The 21,805-nt window shown below is 43.8% G+C and overlaps 1 protein-coding gene across 9 annotated transcripts in view; it reads right to left on the bottom strand.

Moving 5' to 3' along the window:
• Positions 1-21,805, bottom strand: part of NAV2 (neuron navigator 2) — a 412,855-nt gene that overhangs the window by 225,377 nt on the left and 165,673 nt on the right. For 7 of the 9 annotated variants that reach the window (XM_017858289.1, XM_017858297.1, XM_017858306.1 and 4 more), the window contains exons 5-7: positions 20,147-20,405; positions 15,916-15,984; positions 6,992-7,152 (exon numbers count right to left, since the gene is read on the bottom strand). In XM_017858289.1, coding sequence (XP_017713778.1) covers positions 6,992-7,152; positions 15,916-15,984; positions 20,147-20,405 — 489 coding nt within the window. The remainder of the gene's footprint in view (positions 1-6,991; positions 7,153-15,915; positions 15,985-20,146; positions 20,406-21,805) is intronic. The other 2 variants (XM_017858336.1, XM_017858316.1) reach the window with 1 other exon arrangement.

Genomic DNA, 21,805 nt, shown 5'->3' with positions numbered 1-21,805 from the left:
GCATCTAATCCATCCTGCCTACTTAGCCTCAACAGGTGGTCTCACTGGTCATTGAGTTCCATTCCAGGCAATATCCCAGAGAATTCTTTAAATTCAATGATGCCACCTTGGTTCACACCTCTAGGTTGGCTTTCTAAGCCCTTTGACAACTATGGGTTCTAGCTAGAAGATCATAAGAACATCGCAGCTGATTCCCAAAAAGAGATGGCTGTCACCCTCTCTAACCAACCAACACCTAAGCTCTCCCTGGCCTGGGATAATAGCTCCAGCAATGACAAAGGTCTCTTGATGACCAAGGGAGGCCCTAACCCATCACAGAAATGATCTTGCAGAAGTTTACGCTCTATGGGCCCTCCATAGAATATGAGTTGAATAACACAGTGAACCCAACATATTTGCTGTCAGATTAACACCCAGATCAGAAGTGTAGGACGAGTCATTCCTTCCCAAACTTCTTTTCTTTTCTCTAAGCAAAATTTTGAAATGGAAATCAATACAAATGATATCACTTCTCGGAAGTCCTCCCTGAGTCTTCCTGGCTACGTTCATCTTTTTCCTCACAACTTTGAGCATCTCTCTATTATAGAACATGTGAGCGTCATTCTACCCTAAGACTGTGAGTCCCTGGGAAGCAGAGTCTGTGTTTCAGTTCTGCCTGTCATGACAACCGGTCCAGTGCTGGACAGATAGTAAGTGCTCTATAAATGATGACGAAATGAACAAATGAAGAAAGTAACCTGAAACAGGCCACCCCAACCGTATTTTTGTCTGCATGACTTGGATGACTGAATTAATTTCATCTAGGCTAACCTGCAACTTTATGTCAGAATCCTGGTTAATAGCAGGACGTGGGCAACTTTTCCATGGTTACATCTAATCACTAGCTCAGATAAATAACTTGGTTTGCCAACCATAAAGTGACATGTTTATAGATATTCTAAATCAATGGCCCCAAAGTTACTCAGACATGACATAGTGCTGAAGGTTATAAAACTCTGTCTCGAGCTATGTCTGGCTCTTTTCTTCTGCTCATGACAAGGAGTGAACAAAGAGGAAGGGAGTGACACGGAACGAAGAGCAGAGGAGGAAACCCACCAGAAAGAACGGATGGCGCTCCCATCAGATGAGGCGCAATAGCCAGTGCCAACTAAAGAATTCATTCACACCTCACAGTGGTTTAGTGATGGAGGACCTCAGACTCACAGAGGGGAAACTGAGGCTGGTGAAGTATCTTGAGAGTAGAAAGTTTGATCTCAAACTCAAGTGCTTTTTGTACTATGTTAAGGCAACTGGTTGTCAAAGCAGTGTCAGTAAACAAGGCCAATTTTTATCAAATGGTTTGGTTATTTCAGCTTCTTAAAATAATTTGCCTCATTTCAAAACAATGAAAGATTTTTTTGCTGAAGACAGTGATAAAAGTGCTATCAAGTAGGTAGAGAAAGTAGCCCTCTCATATCTTGTTGATGGGAATATAAATAGGTATAATCTTTTGGGAGCAAAATTTGGAAGTATTAAGGAAAGTAATGTGCATACCCTTTGATACAGCAATTCCACTGAAATGGTTATGTACATGTAAAAAAACATACAAGGATATTAATATTTTAAACATCAAAAAATTGGAAACAACATAAATGAAAGTGATTAAACAATATTGTGGTAAATCCATACAATGGAAAATTACGTGACTATTAGGAATAAAGAATGACCTATATGCACAGATGAGAAAGGCTGTCCATGACTTGGTGATTTCACTTAAAAGATTTTGAAAGTAATATCAATGTTTGTATGGGTACAGAGCTTCTGAAGAATAATTACATATAAAGCACTTTAGAATACTATTTGGAAAATAATAAACACTAAGAAAATTTCATCTATCAAAATGTGATCATACGTGCATAAAAATATGGAATAATATAAACAAAGTGATAAACAGTGGCTAATCTAGGAGGTGGGGCTATGTAGGGTTGTCTTTTAAGACATTTCTATGTTGTTTGAATATTTTCCCATTATTTTTGTAATGAAAATAAAGATGTGCTTTCCGTAAAATGAAGAAAACCATATTATTCAGAAGAGAGTATCTTCTATATGCACATAAGTCAGTCTAGGAATACCAAATGTTTCAAATTCATAAGATGGACCAAACACTTCAGAAATGTACTAGATCCCAGGCAGTGTTAGTTCATTCAAAGGATGTGAGAGGAAAGGAAGAGAAAACAGATAATATCACAAATATTTTAAAAGACAGCTATTTCTTTGTCCCTGAAAATCTGTGATTCTGGTCTGGAGCCCTAGGGCCACTTGGAGTCAACAGAAGTGAGTAGTCTTCCTGCGTCCTGACCATCTCTGGACACTGACTTTTCACTGGCAAATCTGCTCACGTGTACCACAGGTCAGGCACAGATGTGGCTCATTGCTGCTTGCAGGAGAGAGAAGAGGAAATCAAAGGCAAATCTAACCATGATGGCAATGATGATGCAACAAACAACTTTTCCTAAAAGCTCTGCAGACTTTCCTTCAAACCTCACAGGCAAAATCTGAGATCAGTCTTTGGGAAAACTAGTAGGTTATGCTGCTGTCCAGGAATATTTTTGTTTTTTACACATCAACTGTGTACTTGGCCACCACCTTATGGAACAAGTGAATGAATTTCATGTGAGTCTCTAGGCCTTTTCTAGCTAAGAAGTATTATATATTATCTCTTTTCTTCAGCTTCACATCTCAGAGGGTTGTTCTGTGTAACCAGAACTAAATTCAGTGATGATGGCAGGAGGGGGCATGATTTTAAGATAAATCCTTTAGGATTTCCCTACAAAGTATAAAGTGCTCTACGGGTTTTGAAAAGTTGCCTATTACAATTTTTAATTCCTCTTAATATTTTAAAAAATTGGGACTAAATGTTGAAATATTTTTGTCACTTATTGACAGAATAATGAATTTCTAATTGAAGTTACTGATGTCATTAGAACAATTCCTCAGAGTGAAATTCTTAGGTCAATGGGGTCACATATCAAAGTCTATGAATTGCAGGCTATAACATGGATGACCCTTGGGGACATTATGCTAAGTGAAATATGCCCATTATTTATATTATTCCATATTTTTATGCATATACTACCATATTTTGAAGATAAAATTTTCTCAGTGTTTATTATTTTCCAAGCAGTATTCTAAAGTGCTTTATAAGTAATTATTTAATTATTCAAAAGCTCTGTCCCGTACACAAAAAGACAAATGCTGTGTGATTTCATTTGCATGAGATATCTAGAGTTCTCACTCATAGAAACAGAAAGTAGTTGCCAGGGGCTGCTGGTGGAGGTGGTGATGGAGAGTTACTGTTTAACGGGTACTGAGTTTCGATTTTGCAAGATGAAAAGGTTCCAGGCATCAGCTGTATCATAATGTGAATATACTTAACATTATTGATTAAAATGGTTAAGAGGGTTAATTTTACGTTATAGGTATTTTGCCACTACTTTCTGAAAAAGTAGTCTATGAATCGGCTCACCTGAGAGTGCAATGCCAGAACCCGAGCCAGTCAGGGTCTGACTCACTTACAGGAAGGATGAAGGAGCAGGGGTGATGGGATTACAGCACGGATTTTACCTCACCTGAAAACAGTCCACACCTCAGCTACAGCACCCACCACAATAAACTGTGGTTCATCTGTTCACAAGAGTATCCCTCCCCGAGGCGGAACTTCTTAAGGTGAAGGACAAGAGGTAACCTCATCCAGGTACCTGCTATGTCTTATCCAGGTAGTTATTTCACTCTGCATGTGGGCTGGCTACCTCAGGAGCTGCAATCAACAGGTCAGGTTCAAGGGAGAACACAGAAACCAAGGGAAAAGGTGAAGGAAATGCAGCAGTTTCTGAAAGTAAACTTCTACTGCCTTTTTACCTCAGGATGGTTGAAAAAGTTAGTATAAAAAAAAACCTGGGACAGCCCAGCGCAGGGGAGAGAATAAATGCACCCTGCTACAGACTGGGACCACCATCAGTTGTTTTTATCATTGTGAATCCTCACAGGAGTTTTCCAGTGTCACAGCTCACATAACACTCTCACATGTACCACCCCACCTTATCCTCATCACAGACCTCCCCAAGGACAGGACGAAGCCAGAGTTTGAATCCCGGAGTGGAACCTGGATACAATTCCAGTGCTTAGTTACCAGTGAGGGCAAGTTACTTAATCTCTATTAACCTCATTCTCTCTGCCTGTAAAATTGAGTTAACAGTATTTACTTCACAGAACATTTGTAAAGATCAGGTACCATACTGAAAATCAGGCCAGGCACAGTGGCTCACACCTGCAATCTCAGCACTTTGGCAGGCCAAGGCGGGCAGATCACTTGAGGTCAGGAGTTAGAGACCAGCCTGGCCAACATGGTGAAACCCTATCTCTACTAAAAAGACAAATATTAGCAGGGCGTGGTGTTGCACACTTGTAATCCCAGCCACTTGGGAGGCTGAGCTAACACTGTGCCATTGCACCCCAGCCTGATTGACAGAGTGAGACTCCATCTCAAAAAAAAACAGAAAAAGAAAAAGAAAATCAAAGTTCCCGGCATATAATATGCACTTAATAAATAAGCATGATGGCCGAGCACAGTGGCTCATGCCTGTAATCCCAACACATTGGGAGGCAGAGACGGGCGGATCACCTGAGGTCGGGAGTTCAGACCAGCCTGACCAACATGGTGAAACCCCATCTCTACTAAAAAGACAAAATTAGCCAGGCGTGGTGGCACACGCCTGTAATCCCAGCTACTAGGGAGGCTGAGGCAGGTGAATCGCTTGAACCCGGGAGGCGGAGGTTGTGGTGAGCTGAGATCACACTACTGCACTCCAGCCTGGGTAACAAGAGCAAAACTCCATCTCTAAATAAATAAATAAGTATGACTTCCCTTTCTTTCTTCTGACACTAAAGTCTTCCCCTGGGGCACTGCCTCTACTAGAATTTGCACCATGGTCCTTTAAGGGGCCTCGTTCTCAGGCTGCTCAGAGCAGATGTGGGAGCCCTTTGCCCAGGGCAGTGGCAGGTCAGTCGCTGTCCTAGCATTGGTGGGCACATGCGTAGGCGGCTGTAGAACACAGTATCCTTCTACACCTGTTCCATCCACTAGGAACTTTTACCTTTATTTTCTCAATTTTTTGAACTTGGGTCTCACATCCATCTTTCAGACTCTTTTATGATAGCTTCTTCCCAAATGAGCATGGGGCAAGGGCAGATCGGCCCATGAGGAGAGGCCCAGCACAGGCTTTTCCTAACACCCTCTCAACTTTCTCCTCATGTGCCGGCCAACCAGCCCTCAACAGGCAAAGCTTCAAGCATTTGCTTCTCAATTCCAGGGAAAGCACGGTATTAATCATGGTTCTGAAACCGAAGTGCCTGGGTTCAAATCCAACTCCATCTCTCACTATCTCTGATATGACTTCAGCAAGTACTTAACCTTTCTTTGCTTTAGTTTCATCTTTTGTAAAATAGGGATAAAATAAGACACATGGTAGGTACTCATAAAGTAGCTTTTACACATCAATGTAAAAACACAAACCTTTCTATTACATACATATACATACGTACATAAATATATACATATATAAAATGCATTGTGAAAGTTCTAGATGGATATATATAGAATGGTATATATTTGTACTCTAAGGAAAATAGGAGAACTTTTATCTGATACCTGTACCATTTTACAAGCATATATTATTTTTGTAATCTAAGCACACTTAAAAAACACACTGGTATGGTGAAGAAAAGGAAAGTGGGAGATAAGAGGGGAAGGAAGGGGGAAAGGAGAGAGAGAAGAAGAGTAAAAATGGTTGCTTGAGACAGAAACTAAGGGCTGGATGATAAAGTTTTGATGGGTTAAGACATCCTGGTGATAGCGTTAGTGCCATTTGCAGAGTTCCCAGTGCCTTGGCTGGGAAACCTTTTTCCATACACATCTGTCAGCCCTCTTCACATTTCCTTCATATATGGGGAGGAAAAGATATAGTGATTAGCAAACACTTGGGGGAACTCAGTTCCACTGAATCAAGTGACCTTGAGTTAGAGGAGAAAATGGTGGCGGTTCCCAGCTCATTCACAGTAGGAGGGCTGCCCACGCTCCTGGGTCACTTTAGGGAGTGAAGGGCAGCTTTCCTGGACCTCAGGGAAATCGAGAAACACCATCCAGACAGCCCTAAGAATCTTCTACACCACCAGGTAGGACATGCTTCCAGGAGACCTGGACATATTTCCTAAAGATGTCTAGTCTAGACTACTTTGCCTAGAAGGAATGAAGGAAGGCTCTACCTCTTTTTGAATAATCTTTGAAACTACCTCAGTTTCTCCAGTGTCTCAAGAGATAGAGGCTGAAATAAGCAAAGGTTTGTTTTATTACCTTCTGGGCAGGACCCCACGGGACTATTCACTATTTTCTCCATCCTAAAACTCAGTACTGTGTATAGTAAAAAAAATCCATATCCTTTTATGGCAAAAGTTACATCATCACAACTCCTAGAGCGATGCTGTCCACTCCTTATATGTAGCCAAGATCTTCAATGAGCCAATTCACATTCCTGACTTTTTCAAAGGGTGAAAAACCTCTTGTTCCTAACTCCCCTCACATTATTTCTGATAGATAAAAAAGCTTATCATAGTTCACAAAATGCATGCTCCAAGAAGCTACTTAATATATAAAACATATTCCATGAAAATGTATTTTCAAATTCCAAATGCTATATCGCTTCTATCCATAGCCAAGTGTTTATGGGGCCCCACTCAAACAAAGATAGCAAATTATTTTTGCTAGTGACTATAATATTTCCCCCACTTTATTAATACCCCTGGCTAATAAAGTTCCTGCCTGCCAAATATGTCCTTGTAACCCATTCTCACCACAAATGCAACCCCCCCGCAGGACCCAACCTAATTTACCCAAAGGAACTAGGTAGACGTACTCTGAAGGAAAATGCCAAAAAGGCTCCTCAAGAAGGTGACTCACCTTTCTCGTGGCTGCTTGGCGGTGGGGGCGGGGAGGTGACTGGTTTGGATTTATCATAGTTGTTAAAGCTCTGGCTGCGTCGGTTGTTAGCAGTAGTTGACCCTCCACGTGTTTTGGCCTCGCTGCCTGCAGCGGATACCCTCGCGGTAGGACCTGGAAGTCTAAAATGCAAAAGCAACAGGATTATGCATTCAGTCTCAGGAGGGTAACAGTGTGTGGGAAGAAGGAACTGCAACCATGCAAGAGGTAAAATAAACTATCCAAGACATTGTGTGGAGGTTTACCAGTCACAGAATTTGGTGGAACCATTACAAACATGTAGGCAAGTAATGATCCCAGCAAAGTCCAATGGCAAAATGTGAAGTTTTCCTTTGAGCAGAGAGAAAAATTTTGATGAAGAAATATGTTTGTGGATTAAAAATACAAAGTTCAACATGGCAAAACCCCATCTCTGCTAAAAATGCAAAAATTATCCAGGCATGGTGGTGGGCACCTGTAATCCCAGCTACTTGGGAAGCTGAGGCAGGAGAATTGCTTGAACCTGGGAGGCGGAGTTTGCAGTGAGCTAAGATTGTGCCACTGCACTCCAGCCTGGGTGACAGAGTGAGACCCTGACTCAAAACAAAACAAAAAACCAACCAACCAACCAAACAAACAAAAAGTTCATTTTTTCCCTCCCTGAGATAAGTATTTTTACTTTTTAATAGGGTCAAGTCAGTCATTTCTAATTCTATCAAACATGGAACATAAAGGCCTCAGAGGATTCTAAACTGATAACCTTGGTGTGCATCTCTTCTGATAGGTATAAAACTGTTTGCCATAATCTGGGGTTGTAAGTATCAAGAAAAGGNGCCTTAGCCACATGAGCAGCTGGAATTACAGGCATGTGCCACCACGCCCGGCTAATTGTTGTATTTTTAGTAGAGACAGGGTTTCACCATGTTGGCCAGGCTGGCTCGAACTCCTGAGCTCAGGTGATCCACCTGCCTTAGCCTCCCAAAGTGCTGGGATTCCAGGTGTGCGCCACCAGCCCCTTGGCCATATGTTTTTTATCATCATTGCCTACCTGGCTGCTTGCTAGTCAGTACTGGTTCCTAAACGGCCATTACTTGTGTAGCTATTGAGTATTTGTGAAGAATCTGGTGGTGAGGTCTGCATTCCATTTTCACCCCTTTCTGGGGTCAGTTAAAGATGGAGCTTCCTGGCACAGAGGTAATATTTGGTGAAAGTGCACTTGCTTTTCTTTTTTTTTTTTTTTTGAGACGGAGTCTGGCTCTGTCGCCCAGGCTGGAGTGCAGTGGCCGGATCTCAGCTCACTGCAAGCTCCACCTCCCGGGTTTACGCCATTCTCCTGCCTCAGCCTTCCAGGTAGCTGGGACTACAGGCGCCCGCCTCGTCGCCCGGCTAGTTTTTTGTATTTTTTAGTAGAGACGGGGTTTCACCATGTTAGCCAGGATGGTCTCGATTTCCTGACCTCGTGATCCGCCCGTCTCGGCCTCCCAAAGTGCTGGGATTACAGGCTTGAGCCACCGCGCCCGGCAAGAAAAGGACAATTTATAATGGTGAGAAGGTGAATTACTACTACTCAGAACCCAACATATTTGCAATGAAAACTTAAGGTTGGTTGGAAACACTTGCCCACAAATACATTTCCCTTCAACACCTGATGAACTGTCTCCACAGGCATTATTTTGAGGCTGAAGTACAACTTATCTGCACAGTAGATGGAAAACATCATACATTTTTCCTGTAAAACTGGTAGGAATTTGTTAGCCTAAAGACAAACACACAACATTCTCCCTTTAAATAAAACACCTCATTTTGGGTGGTTTGGGAAATAAAGTCACCATCCATAATGTGTCTAAAGATATTATGGCCCATTCACCAAAGAGTTAATGGTAAGACTCCTCAAATCAGAATTTTGGTCCAGGGAATTACTAAGCAGGCTGTTTCCAATAATTAAAGTTGAAAGATGAATAAATGATGAAATGTTTAGTTATATCTTTCAGCTGAAATCCACTTAGCTGTGTTTAAAAGCCACTGGAACCTCAACTGACTAGCATTAGATCTAGTGATAAGTCTGAATTTTCAAGTCATAAACTTTCAGCCTTCTCTTTCCATGCAAATCTGTAAGCACCAAAGAAGTCTACAGTCTGGAAGCATTTTAGATATAACCAGGCAATCACTTTAAACTTTTTCTTGTTGGCTGGGCAAGAAAGATGGTTGTAGAGTAAACAGAGAACATGAGCTGGTGTGAGGGGACTGTAAAATTTATATAGTTAAAAAGAAGCTGGCCCAATTCCCTGACTGGGAGCTGGGAGAGAAGGAAGGGGGTTAGCTCTTCCCCGCAACATGTTGCAGTGAGAATTACTTCCCACTGCACTGCAAGGATTTGTCCCCTACTTAATTTACCCCATCTTGTTTGGAGAGGACATTCACTCCACAAAGACAGGCACAGAATGGAGTACAAAATACCAGCAGTGCCAGTGCCTGTGTTTGGGGACCAGATGTGGCTAGCACATCTGGCAAAGGAGGTCCAGCAGTGGGATCTTAGTACCTCTTGGTTCTGCCTCCAATGCAAACAATGTTCTGCAAATCCTTCAAGTCAGTGCTATCTGATTACTCACATGCAATAGAAGAGCTTCTGCAGGTGAAGATCTGGACCTCCCTTGGGCTGGACTTTTTAAACCAGACATAGTCTTCGGGAATCATTATGCCCACAGATAGGCCTAGAAAAGGATTATGGACTTGTTCCAAGATGATGTCACAGCAACGGTATTAAGTGGTGTAGGAGAATGCAGGTCACAGTATTCTACCAAAGTGTGGAATTTGCAAAGGGCAGGGAAGCAAAAAGCAATGAAGAGGGGAAAGATGCATTCCTTTCAGAGTTGCTGGAGAGCCCCCACTGTGCTGACCCTAGGCTGAACCACAGCAGATTTTTAGGACAGGATAGAGGGAAACAATCAAAGCATAGGATGGGAAAGATACAACCTTGAATCAGGTAGACAGTCTGGTCCTCTGTGAGACAGCACGGTGTAATGGATAGAACACAGGTTTTTTCCATACACAAGACCCTGGAGCAGCCTCATAACTTCTCTGAGATTCATATTCCTTACCTGTAACTTTAGAATAATGATGAATAATGATTTACAGTTATACCCAATAGTTAACAATTATACCATTGGGTACAGCTGTAAATCTGAAATGGCTTAATGTCTGGCCACCGTATGGTAGTTTCCTTTCTCGTCTTCTCCACCGAACACAGGTTCATGAAGGGATTGGACATTGGCATAAAAGAAACATGCTATGGCACCAGAAATAATTGGATAAATCAAGAAGAAAACAGATGAGTCTAGGTTAAAGTATCAGAGAGAACTGGACAAAAATAATATACAAGAGTCTGAGATGAACATTTTCAAAGAGGCAAGATAGGCTTTGGCAAGCAGGGCTCATCATCTTCCTAGGAACATTCCAGAAGAGAAACTACTCAATCCAAATATCTGTGGCTGACTGAGATCTTACACTTGGGGTATCTGTGGGCTCCACTCTCTGGAATGAAACATCCCTGGTTTTGGACTAAGACAGTTCTGGGTTTCCCTTGAGTTGTCGTGGTGAGATTCTTTTCACTGAGTCAGTGGCTAGCTGCTCTTTTGATGGGAGCAGCACATTGTTCAAATGGCTCCAGCATTGTGCCAAGCCTTCTGGAACACGGAAAAGGAGTTCTTGAGGACTGTGAGGACAGCTGACATGGCTAAGGGAGAATGGCTTGCATATAGCCATCAAAAGCCACCACAAAGCTCAAGCCAGCTCCTGTCCACCCCTGACCACTATCACCTCCACACCTTAGACAGGACGGCTCCCTGAACTTCATCAAATCAGAAAACTGGATGGAGATCATGTACTTTTTCCCACCATTCAGAGAGAATCTATGTTAACTCTGTAGTTTAACACTTAGGTTCTGTTGTAAATGGGCTCAGATCGTTGCTTGCTCCAAAGTAAGCCCCCTGGGTCTGACATTTTCAACAATATTTGGTTCACAAACAAAGGCCATAATGACTGTGTGGCAGGTGGGAAGAAAGAAAAAAAGCTAAGCCTGGACTCACCCAGGAGGGAACCAAAACATCTCTTGGGATGATGAGTCCATCCACAAACTGAACTAATTCAGACTGAACTTATAAGTACTAGAGTTCAAGGGCAGGATTTCAAAGCCAAAGGTGACCACGAGAACCTGAGACACCCAAGCAAACCTGGGAGGCCACTGGACTTTCTACAAACTCAAAGAGGCAGAGCTAGAATGTTCAATCTTACCCAGATCTCAAGGGGCTTGTCGACCCCAGCTGACATCTAGATTACACATGTATTGATAAAATACGTGAAGTTCAGAAGGTATTCAGAGAAGGAAATGAAAATCTTGGAGGTTGGTGAGATGATCAGGAAAGGTAGTGCATAGAAGACCCCAGAGCAAGTCCAGCATGCTGAATGGGAATGTGAGTAGAGGATGGGAAAGCAGGGGGCAGAGCATGCCACTTCAAGGGAAAGCCTGTAGAAAGTACAGGGGAAAGAAAGTGCTGCTGTGTGCTGGGACTCGGGGGACAGAGTGGGAGGAAATGAGGCTAGAGAAGCAAGCAGGGCAGGGCAGGGAAGACCTTGTATGCTACACTATGGAGCTTGGACTTTGTCCTGCCCTCCAGGGGTATGGTGTTAATTAAGAAGGCTAAGAGCATAGGTAGAGTTGAAAAGCAGAATATCTTCTTGTTTACCAGTGGCGCAGACCTGAGGCCTCTGGCTAACATTTTGAAATTCATTATTGTTAACATCCTTGTGTATCATGGGAATGTCTATCAACCTCCAGTCTGGAAGCATCTGCCATCTGGAGCATTAGAATACCTATTTGCTGAAGAGCTAGGTCTTGGCTCCTGTGGAACAGCTGCAGGTATCACAACAGATGCTGCCTGCTGGGCCTGCCTTACTGAGGCAGTGTGGCAAGAGGGGAGCATGGCAGGTCAATCTTGTGTCCCCTACAGCACAAGAAAGTCCCAATAGCTCCTTCTCAAGAGGAACTTGACCTCTCATAATCACTGTATGTCCAAACAGTTACAAATAACAAAGAACACAGACGGGTTCTTTGAAACATATACATGTTGGGTTTTTAAAATATTAAGCTTAAGGGAAGTGGTGTAAGAGGTGGGGGAACAATCCTGCTGTTGTTAGAGCCATGGTCAATTTCTCCAACGTGTGCAGAGCCAATTAAGCAGGGCAGTAAAACTATCATTCCCAGCACATAACCTACGAGTGCATCCCGGCTCCTCTGCTCCACGTGATGTACGTGCTGATGGCAAAAAAAGCAGTTCTTCCCCTCAAAACCACTTCAAAGGCTGGAGGCAGAGGATGGCCCCTCCCAGGAAGGATGGCAGCTTGTGTGCACATGCCGGGGTTTGGGGGGTTGGGGGGGGCGCAGTCATAATCAGAGATGCTTTTGCCAGGCGAGATGATTAAATACTAAATCTCTCTCATTTCCATGGCATCTGCTTTTCAATCCAGCAGCTGGGCAGCCAGGATCAAACTGCTAACCCCACTGCCTCTTTTCCACAAGACAGTTGCATACAGATCAATTCTGCGGGACTTTCTAGAGGCATTCTGGTTGCCTTCCCTGGCCCAGATGAACCCAACACTGCCAAACTTGAACTGATTATATGTCAGGAATAAGGAATGACTTTATTAATTAATTTATAATTATTAATAAAATGACTTTATTTAAGCCTCATAACGCTGTGAGCAAGGCAAGACTACGCCATTTGGCCAATAAGGAAACCCAGGCTCATAGAGATCAAATCATTTGCCCAGGTAACACCATCAGCAAGTGGTAAGGATGGGCCTTCACTTAGGTTTACCTGCACCTCATAGCCACTATGTTTCTCTGCCTCCTGCAGGTAAAATAAGCCTCCCTGGTCTCACCAGGGAGGCTGGGGGAGGGGGGGGCAATAAGAGTGGTCAAAGGCAGAAGTCCATGGAGAGCTTTCACCCTCATATCGATTCCCTCCATATGCCCCTTCCCCACATCCAGATTCAAAGGTGAGGCTTCCCATTATTCTCAATACCACTGGTGCCCATCAAAGTGTTGGGCTCTGGCAGCTGTTCCATCAATGCTTGGTCTCCAACAAAAGACCTATTTCCAGAGCTCCAGGGGAGGTGGCCTACTCTGCCAGAAGGAGTAGGACTGCTTCTTTTGGCAACCAAACTTTACTGCTGTGCTTCGTGGTGCTTGATCAGCTAAAATTCTTCACAGGATCCTGCTTAAGGCTGGGGGTGGGGAAAGGGGAGTATAGAGAAGGCAAGGAAGAGCCTTTGAAGGCTTCATTTGAAACAAAGAAGCATCCCTTCGTTGGCCTCAGCAGAGATGAAAACGTATCTCAAAGAAACTGTAAGTGGCGGATATGACACTAAGGGAAAGCCAGATCTTGGCTTAGGGTAAACCTAGAAGCACTCTGCCCAGCCCAGCCTCAGGACAGGGTTGACACGCCCTCATCTTCCAGTGCTTCCTCTCTTTCCACTGCCTCCTTCCATCATCTGGGACTGATAACAAATCATTCACGGGATGGGCATGTGCTTCCATTTAGATATTTCCCCAGCTAGCTCCTGTTTTCTTTATCTTGCAGGACTGAGCACATCGTGGGAACAGGCACTAAATTTCAGGTTTCCTCCCAGCTCATCCCTCCCCTTTCCTTTCCTATGTATGTGCATCTGTGTGACATTCAAATTAACTAGGAAAGGACCAGTTTGCCAGAGCAGTGGGTGTCCGCTCTGACTTGGGCCTGGTGTTGTCAGGGAAAGCAGCCACTTTCTGCATGGCTACCAGAAGCGGTGACAAACTTAGGTTCCCTACTGTCCTCCTCCACTGAGTCTAGGTAACACGCTGACTTGCTCTATGGAGAAGCGCAGTGCCATGCGGTTTCTCCCTTGCCAGCCAGGCAGAGCCTGACCTGGTTGTCCCCAAGTGTAAGCACTTTAGAAAACCAAACTCTAGGCTCGGCAGCTCAGCAGCTCACACCTGTAATCCCAGCGCCCTGGGAGGCCAAGGCGGGAGGGAGGATTGCTTGAGCCCATTAGTTGGAGACCAGCCTGGGCAACATTGAGACCCCACCTCCCACCTATACAAAAAAAAAAAAGTAGCTAGGTGTGGAGGCATGTGCCTATAGTCCTAGCTATGTGGGAGGATTGCTGGAGCCCAGGAAGTCAAGGCTGCAGCGAGCCATGATAGCGCCACTGCACTCCAGCCTGGGCAACAGAGTGAGTGTGACCCTGTCTTAAAAAAAAAAAAAAAGAAAAAAAAAAAGCAAACTCTGGCTAAGGAAAGGCACCTAGAGGCTAATACACTGGGGCAGCAAGTGAGCAGTTATTCAGTATGTATTTGTGAGAAATTAAGACAGATATGAGTATGGATTTCCCTTTCCCCTTAAATAAGAATTCAATGAAAAATACCAGTCAGCTGGGTGTGGTGGCTCACGCCTATAATCCCAGCACTTTGGGAGGCCGAGGTGGGTAGATCATGAGGTCAGGAAATCAAGACCATCCTGGCTAACACAGTGAAACCCAGTCTCTACTAAAAACACAAAAAATTAGCCGGGTGTGGTGGTGGGCGCCTGTAGTCCCAGCTACTCTGGAAGCTGAGGCAGAAGAATGGCGTGAACCCGGGAGGTGGAGCTTGCAGTGAGCCAAAATTGCACCACTGCACTCCAGCCTGGGTGACAGAGCGAGACTGCATCTCAAAAAAATAAATAATAAATAAATAAATACCAGTCATAATAAGGAGGAGATTCTACCCCAGCAGCAATTTCTGTTAGGATGCCACAAGTACAGTGTGAGAGAAAAAGCCAAGAGAAGTGGTTGAAACACAAGATTTTAAAAAGCAGCCTCAACAACCAGAGATACCAGAATTGAAGCGGGGCGGGAGAGGCGGGGAAGAGAGTGTAGCACTGTGGTTATAGTGAGGGTTCTGAGTTAGACCACTTGTGTTCAAATCCTGGTTCGTCCATTTTTTATGTGTGTGGCCTTGGGCACGATGACCTAACTTTCTAAATTTTAGTTTCCTCATCTGTGAAACGGGGATAATAATATGACCTACCTCATGAAGCCTGGCATGAGGATGATATAAGATGATGCATTTGAATTAGTGCATTCAATAAATGTTAGCTGTTGGTACCTTTAAAATAACAGTAGAAGCAATGATGCAACGTGATGTAACTGGCTTTTCCCATACCATAGAATGGGTCCTTCTAGGAGGCAGCAGACAGGTTAAAGTCTGAATTAAGAGAACTAGCTCGTGAGCAAGGATATTTTTTATTTTCAGGGAACTGAGGCGGTCTCCATGGCACCTAAGAGCATCCAGAAACAAAAATGAGACATAGCTGCCTTGGTGTTTTGTCTCCTCTGCCCAATATGGATTCACGCTCAGGTCTTTATAACTCAAGAGAAAACCAAACCCACATTAGTAATTTTAACAACAACACAAAGCACAACACACATAAATGAGATGCAGGTGAGGTGGGATTAGGGCCAGGACAAAGCAGGGAGCAAACTCATCATAAAACCACTATAAAAACTGTGTAGAAACTCACCTTTACCTAAATCAGAATGGATTCGGATGACAAAGCAGTCAAAGCCAAACGTCAAGAAAATGTGAAACGTCATGTACACCTCAATCTCACTTGCACTCTGTCACTCCCCCCTCACACACTTGCAACAATCCCATGGCCACTTTCAAAGCTCTGCACCATGGGACCATTAGCCAAAGCACGTTTAGTTTTCTCGAACTGCAAACATGAAACGGGGAGAAGACCAAAGGGAAACTCAGCCAGAGCAGAGGGAACAATGGAACAGTGGGTTGGGATTAAACCATGCTTTGCAGGACACAGAGAAAGTCTAACCTAGAGATCTTTTTCTGACCCAGAGTGAAGCGGATGATTTTGCTTTGAGATGAGTCCTTGGATGATGCACTGCATGATAGGAAAGAAAAAAGTAGAAGAGCTGAGTGAGGAGAGAGAAGATACGTTAGACACACAAATCCAAAGAGTCTTCTGACAGCGGGGATGTTGCTGTTTCTTTCCCCCTGCTCACTGTTTTCTATGACATGCAGCTTTATTTCTAGGTCTCATTTTACTGATTTGATAGATTTCCAATGTGAAGAAACTGCTGTTAAGATTATCTAAGCATGATTGTGTGTATGCATCCATGTGTGTGTTTCTTTAAACATCAAATGTCTTTCTTAAGGCCTTATTCTCAAACTATGGGGTCCTTGACAAGTAAACCAACTTTATGCCTTTCTAAAGTATTGAGATGTTTCTATTTCACATGCTTGTTCTACTGGGGTGTTTTTCAGATGAATGTCCTCAGTATCCCATAAAGGTGACCCAAAACAAGGGCATAGATGTTTGCAAATCTATACCCAGATGTTGCTGATCTTGGAAATTTTTGCTTTTAATGCTATAGAAATGACCGTTTAATGCTTGTTAAACTCACTAAATTCTGTTTTTCCTGTACTACAAATTGGTACACATGAAGAATTTTAGTTAGGCTTTATAAAAGAAAAAGTTAAACTTATTTACTGCTTTATGAAAGAAATATTTATCTTTCTTGCATCTATACATCCTGTACCACGTTCATAAAAGGATCTGAGGTAAGAAATAATTTATTGGTTTTACTAGTCTTAGGCAGTGAAGAGACAGAGGAGAATAGAGGAAAATATAAAGTCATTTTCTGGGTTATTCCTTAACAACTGAATACTGATTATCTGTGTAGACACAGATGGAGAAAAAAAGCAATTCCTGGAGACTATGCTCCTCTCCTGGACTCTAGACCGGGGGAAATTTCACAGGGTGAAATGTGGATTAAGTTCTTGGCCACCATGTTGTGAGATGCGCTAAGGTGAGGAGGCAAAGTGAACCTCTATGAGGCTGTCATGGAGGATTTGCTCTGATTCCTTCACGCCAGTGGAGCAAAGAAATTCTCAGATTTTCTTAGCCAACTTCCATAGCTCCTTTACTAGCAAACTTCACGGAAAGTTGTCCAAGCTTTAGTATTTGCTACCTCCCGGGGTGCTGAAACTAGGTAGCTTCAAAATAGTTTTTAGGCAGAGTTCTAACGGAAAAAACAAAACAAACCTGGCATGTGGGGGGTTGGCATCAACATTTGACATTCATAATCAAGGGTCCAAACCACTACCCTTGGAATTTTGGTTATCAAATATAGAATTTGGAGACCAAGACACTGATGTAATTTTATCATTCTTAAATTTATAGCCAGAGTGTTAGCATGGGATAGCATATCCCTAGACCTTGAGAACAAGATTATCCTTTGGAAATAAAATTAGAAAGTATCAGGATATAGTGAATAAAACCAGCCTTCTGCAGAATTAACCCAACCTGGGCAAGATGAAGGGGTGAGAACATACAGCAACTCCAAAGCCCAGTCCATGTCACCACTGTAGGTGGTGGGCCATGATGGCAGGACACTGTAGTTGGAATAAATGAATGTAAAAACCTGACTCAAGTAAGTTTGGCTCTTCTTTAGGTAAAGCACTTGTTAGTAGTAGGATGTCTTGGCGTACTGGGAGATGGGTGCTCTGACTGGAATATCTGGTTATTTTAAGAAAACAAATGCCTACCATGGAAATGGATGCCTCAGGCTAGCAAAGCTCAGTGGCATAAACCAGTATTTCTCAATGCATGTTCCTTGGAACCCTATGCAGTGAGATGCTCTATAAAATAAGAAGGGTGCTGTGGCCAAGTTTGTAGAATGCTCCTTTCTGTGTCACCGCCTGTCTGAACATTCATAATGCATACCTGCTCTCCCCGGCTTCCTCATCTCAAAGAATAATACCACCACTTACTTAACTGTTCAAACCAGGAATCTAGGCTTTAGCTGTGATTCCTCTCTTTCCGTCACTCCAGAGAGTTAATCTGTTTGCATGCCTCTTGGCTCAACTGCCTAAGGATTCAGAATTGTTCATCTCCATTTCTGCTTCTATTACCTTGACCCAACTTATCTATAGGATTGCAAAGTCCTCTCAACTGGGGTCCTTCCTTCCATTCTTGCTCCTCCACAATCTCATTCTCCAAAGAGGAGCAAAGGTGGATTTCTTGACCTGCCAATCAGATCAAGTCTTTCTACTACTTTAAGACTTTCCCATGGCTTCCTGTCACCCTTAGAATGGAGTCCAAACCCTATCCAGTTTAACTGGCACTCTATGACAGGGCCGGAATACCATAGCAATGCACAGCTCCAGGGACCACAGGTCACACCGTCATCCACATAAATGGTAGCGGCCCTCTCTCCTTCCAAACCACCTTATCACTGGTCCCTCTCCTCCCCTACTAGGCTGTAATAACCATGTTTATGCTCTTCCAACACACCAAGCTTACCATTCATGTGCTTAGAGAGACCTTTCTATCAACCAAACCTAAATTAGCAACCCAGCCCCTTTGAATCCCATCGTCTTATTATAATACTCACCACTATCTGATAGTTTCCTTCCCTGTTCATGTGCTTGTTTGCCTGCCTCCTCCAGGAGCATAGGAGAGCAGGCACCTTGGCAATCTCATTCATTCTTGACTCCCAAGTGCCTAGAACAGTGTCTGGCACATGGGAGGCTTAATACCAATTAAATAAACAAATGCATATTGGCAGGTTCAAGGATCTGAGTAGACCTACCTTGACAGCCATATAACAATTTAACCCAAATTATCTCCCAATATTTCCCCCCCGCCACAGAACTCATCTTCTGCAATATGACCCAAGTTAACATCCCAGGCAATAAGCACTTGGCAGAATGCAGTCTGGGAAATGATGCCCTGATCATTTAAATCATCCATGTCCATCAGGGAAGCTCTGACTGGGAGTGACTCCCACTCAGGCAGTTCTCCAGGGAAAGGGTTCGGCAACGGGCTGCTAGGCTGTCTGTTCCTCATTGCTAGTCCAGGCATCTCTCCCACCCCACAAATTTCCATAATGCAAACTGGATATAATTAGATAATTAATTACGGGGCCTGATTTACATTACACCCATCACTGCTGGTTTTAACACCATCACAATTGGGAAATAGCACTTCTCATGGGGAAAAAAGAAGGCTGTAACTGTCTATAAGGCAGCAGCTGTGTTGGAGCAGCTTTGTGCTCTGCCTAACTACAACGGGTAATAAAAGGTATATCAAGGTGTGTGAGAAGCCTTATGATTATTAATGCTGGTGCTTTGGGGGAATGAAAAGGAAAGGCCATTACACTTCAGCACACACTGGATGAAATCAAGCAATCAATCTGATCAGTGACATTTAGGGTTTATAGCTGAAGTCTTGTGGCTTAAAAGAAAACAGTATGAACTTTTCTGTAGAACTTGACCTCGAGTCAAGAACTCTCTAGTGCCTAAAGTCTTCCTATTTTTTTCTGCCATTAAGACAAAAGTTTTACAAAGTGATGTTATTTCCATTGTAGCACAGTAGATGGTAACTACAGTGACAATTGGCTTGTACCTGGTGAGTATGACTGGCAAACGTCAGTCCCCCTGGGAACAAAATCCAGGCCCTAACCCTGCAGACCACTGCTGCATTGTGGGACTCTCCCCATGGCAGTTCAACACAACAGTCACATTTAATGGTAATTGCTCCCATTAGGTGATGCTGCCCTGCTCAGGGATGGCTGCCCCCTTCCCTTGCCACCTTTCTTCAGTGCCTTCTATATTTCTCTTCTGGCAAAGCAGAGGCATCCACTGGAATAGAACTTTTACCTCCACTAAGTAAAACTACTCTCATGTATAACACTGAACATTTGGCTTGTAGGCAGACACACAAAAGGGGTTTGAAGTCTATTTTAGGGGCTGTTTACTGCCTACAAGCATGTGTGTAATAGGCCAGAGTAATAGCAGGAGCAGCTAATTAGCTTTGGCTGCTGGCAACTCTGACCTATAAAAGTATACATCTCCGCCAGACACAAGAAGGGCTCCTCACTGTATCCATTTCAAGGCCATGCTAATTTCTCACTAACCACCAGTAGCTCTCAGCATTGAAGAAACACAAATGAAAAACCCATAGAGGATAGCCTAGAGATTGGTTGGTGTGGAGGAAGATGCCTGAGAAACAGAACCATCAGTTGGCAAGGAGCCCCCACCTGGACTGCATTTCAGCTTGTGCTTTTGACTGCTGATGTGGCGCTGGCTGGTGAGGCTGGCACAGGGCTTGGGGAGTGGCTGGCACCTGCTGCTGAGGGGTGCCAGCCTGGCACTGGGAGGGGGCCCCGGCCACCTGGGACACGGCGGGTGGCAGAGGTGAGGAGAGGTGCTGCTTCTGGGGCTGCTGCTGCTGCTGCTTGTATCGGGAGAGGCTGAAGAAGAGGCCTAGAATGGCCTTGAGGTTTCCATTCCTGATCTCTGCAAGACAATAAAGAGACTCTTGTCAGATGGGGAGCTCTTCTTCCTGTTCAACAGGCTGTTTCAGCCTGCACGTGAGTTTGATTTCTTTAGGATATGACAGGCTTTGAACACTTCATTGGTATCACAGTCAATTAAAATTGGCCTATACCACAAAGAAATTAGCTTATTCTCGCCATTAGGATTAGAGTGGATACAGGAGGCAAGTTGCAACTAGATGTCTGGTAGGTGCCAAGAGTAAATTCTCAGTAAGGACACCACTGAAAAAGCAAGCGTTTCGAGCAAGACTGTGCTTGTTCTACAGGCAGGGGATGGAGGAACTCTGGCACTGGGGGAAGCTCATGGGTCTTCACAGTGCACTTGGCTTCTGCCAAGTCCATGTTCTAAGCTTCAAGCCACAATGAGTGTGCCAAGTGGCTGCTGTCCCACTCCATGATCTGTGTGCTCTGCTTTCCCCAGTCATTCTATTCTCAAATATGTGGCTCTGTGTCCCTCATCTGCTGAACAAATAACTCTAATTTGGGGTGGGTATAGGACAGGCTAGAAGGACTTGCTTCCATAATGGACTCATACAAAATATTCCCTACATTAAAAGAAATTAGAACAGAGTGGGAATAAATGTTTGTTTTTATTCCAGACAGTATTTTTCAATGTTAAAATGCATTTGCCTCAAGGCATGCATAAAGAGTTGCAGAGGAGAATAAAATATTTACTCACAGGCAAAGGCCATGGCTCACGAGGGGCTTCTCCTTGGGAGATCCCTCCTTTCTATGCAGTTAACACTAGATGCAGATGGCCAGTGTCTGAGCAAACCCTAAGAGTGAAGTTCTGGGGCCACTGAGCATGAGGGACAGAGGACAAGGAACCTTGGGGGCAAACATACTCAGCACTCTCTGCTTTCCTATCACTCTGGAATGGGTTTTTCTTAACCGGCAAGGGAGGAAAGAGAGATGTGAAGCAAGAAAGCTTCAAAGGCCTTGTTAGAAGGGTAGGTAATGCACACTTACAGGTTAGCCCCGGGCTGGGAAATAGGCTGCTAGTGAAGGAACAAGAATTTCCTCCAAGGCTTAGTTGAGGGGCAGAAAGTATGAATGGAGTCCTTTCAGAAGCAAGCTCCATTCCATGCAGAAAAGGAAGTGTGCCCTGCCAGTGCCTTGGCCTGATGTGATTTGCTGATTAGGTCAGGCTGAATTACTTCCCCTTGGAGCATCCCATTCTCCAGGCGCTGAAGAAACTGACAATACAAACTTCTAGAATCCAGCCTTCACGCCCTACTCTGGGAGCTAGCAGATTTTATCACAGGATAAAGCAGACAGGGGCACAGCATTTGGAAAACCTAAGCCATGAGTTCCAATCTGTATTCCTATCACTTACTGGTTGTGCAACCCCACGCAAGTCAC

This window comes from Rhinopithecus bieti, unplaced genomic scaffold (genome assembly GCF_001698545.2).
Source record: "Rhinopithecus bieti isolate Rb0 unplaced genomic scaffold, ASM169854v2 scaffold_2350, whole genome shotgun sequence".
Taxonomy (NCBI): Eukaryota; Metazoa; Chordata; class Mammalia; order Primates; family Cercopithecidae; genus Rhinopithecus; species Rhinopithecus bieti.
The sequence above is the reverse complement of the archived record's forward strand: the minus strand, read 5'-3'. Positions and strand labels throughout refer to the sequence as shown.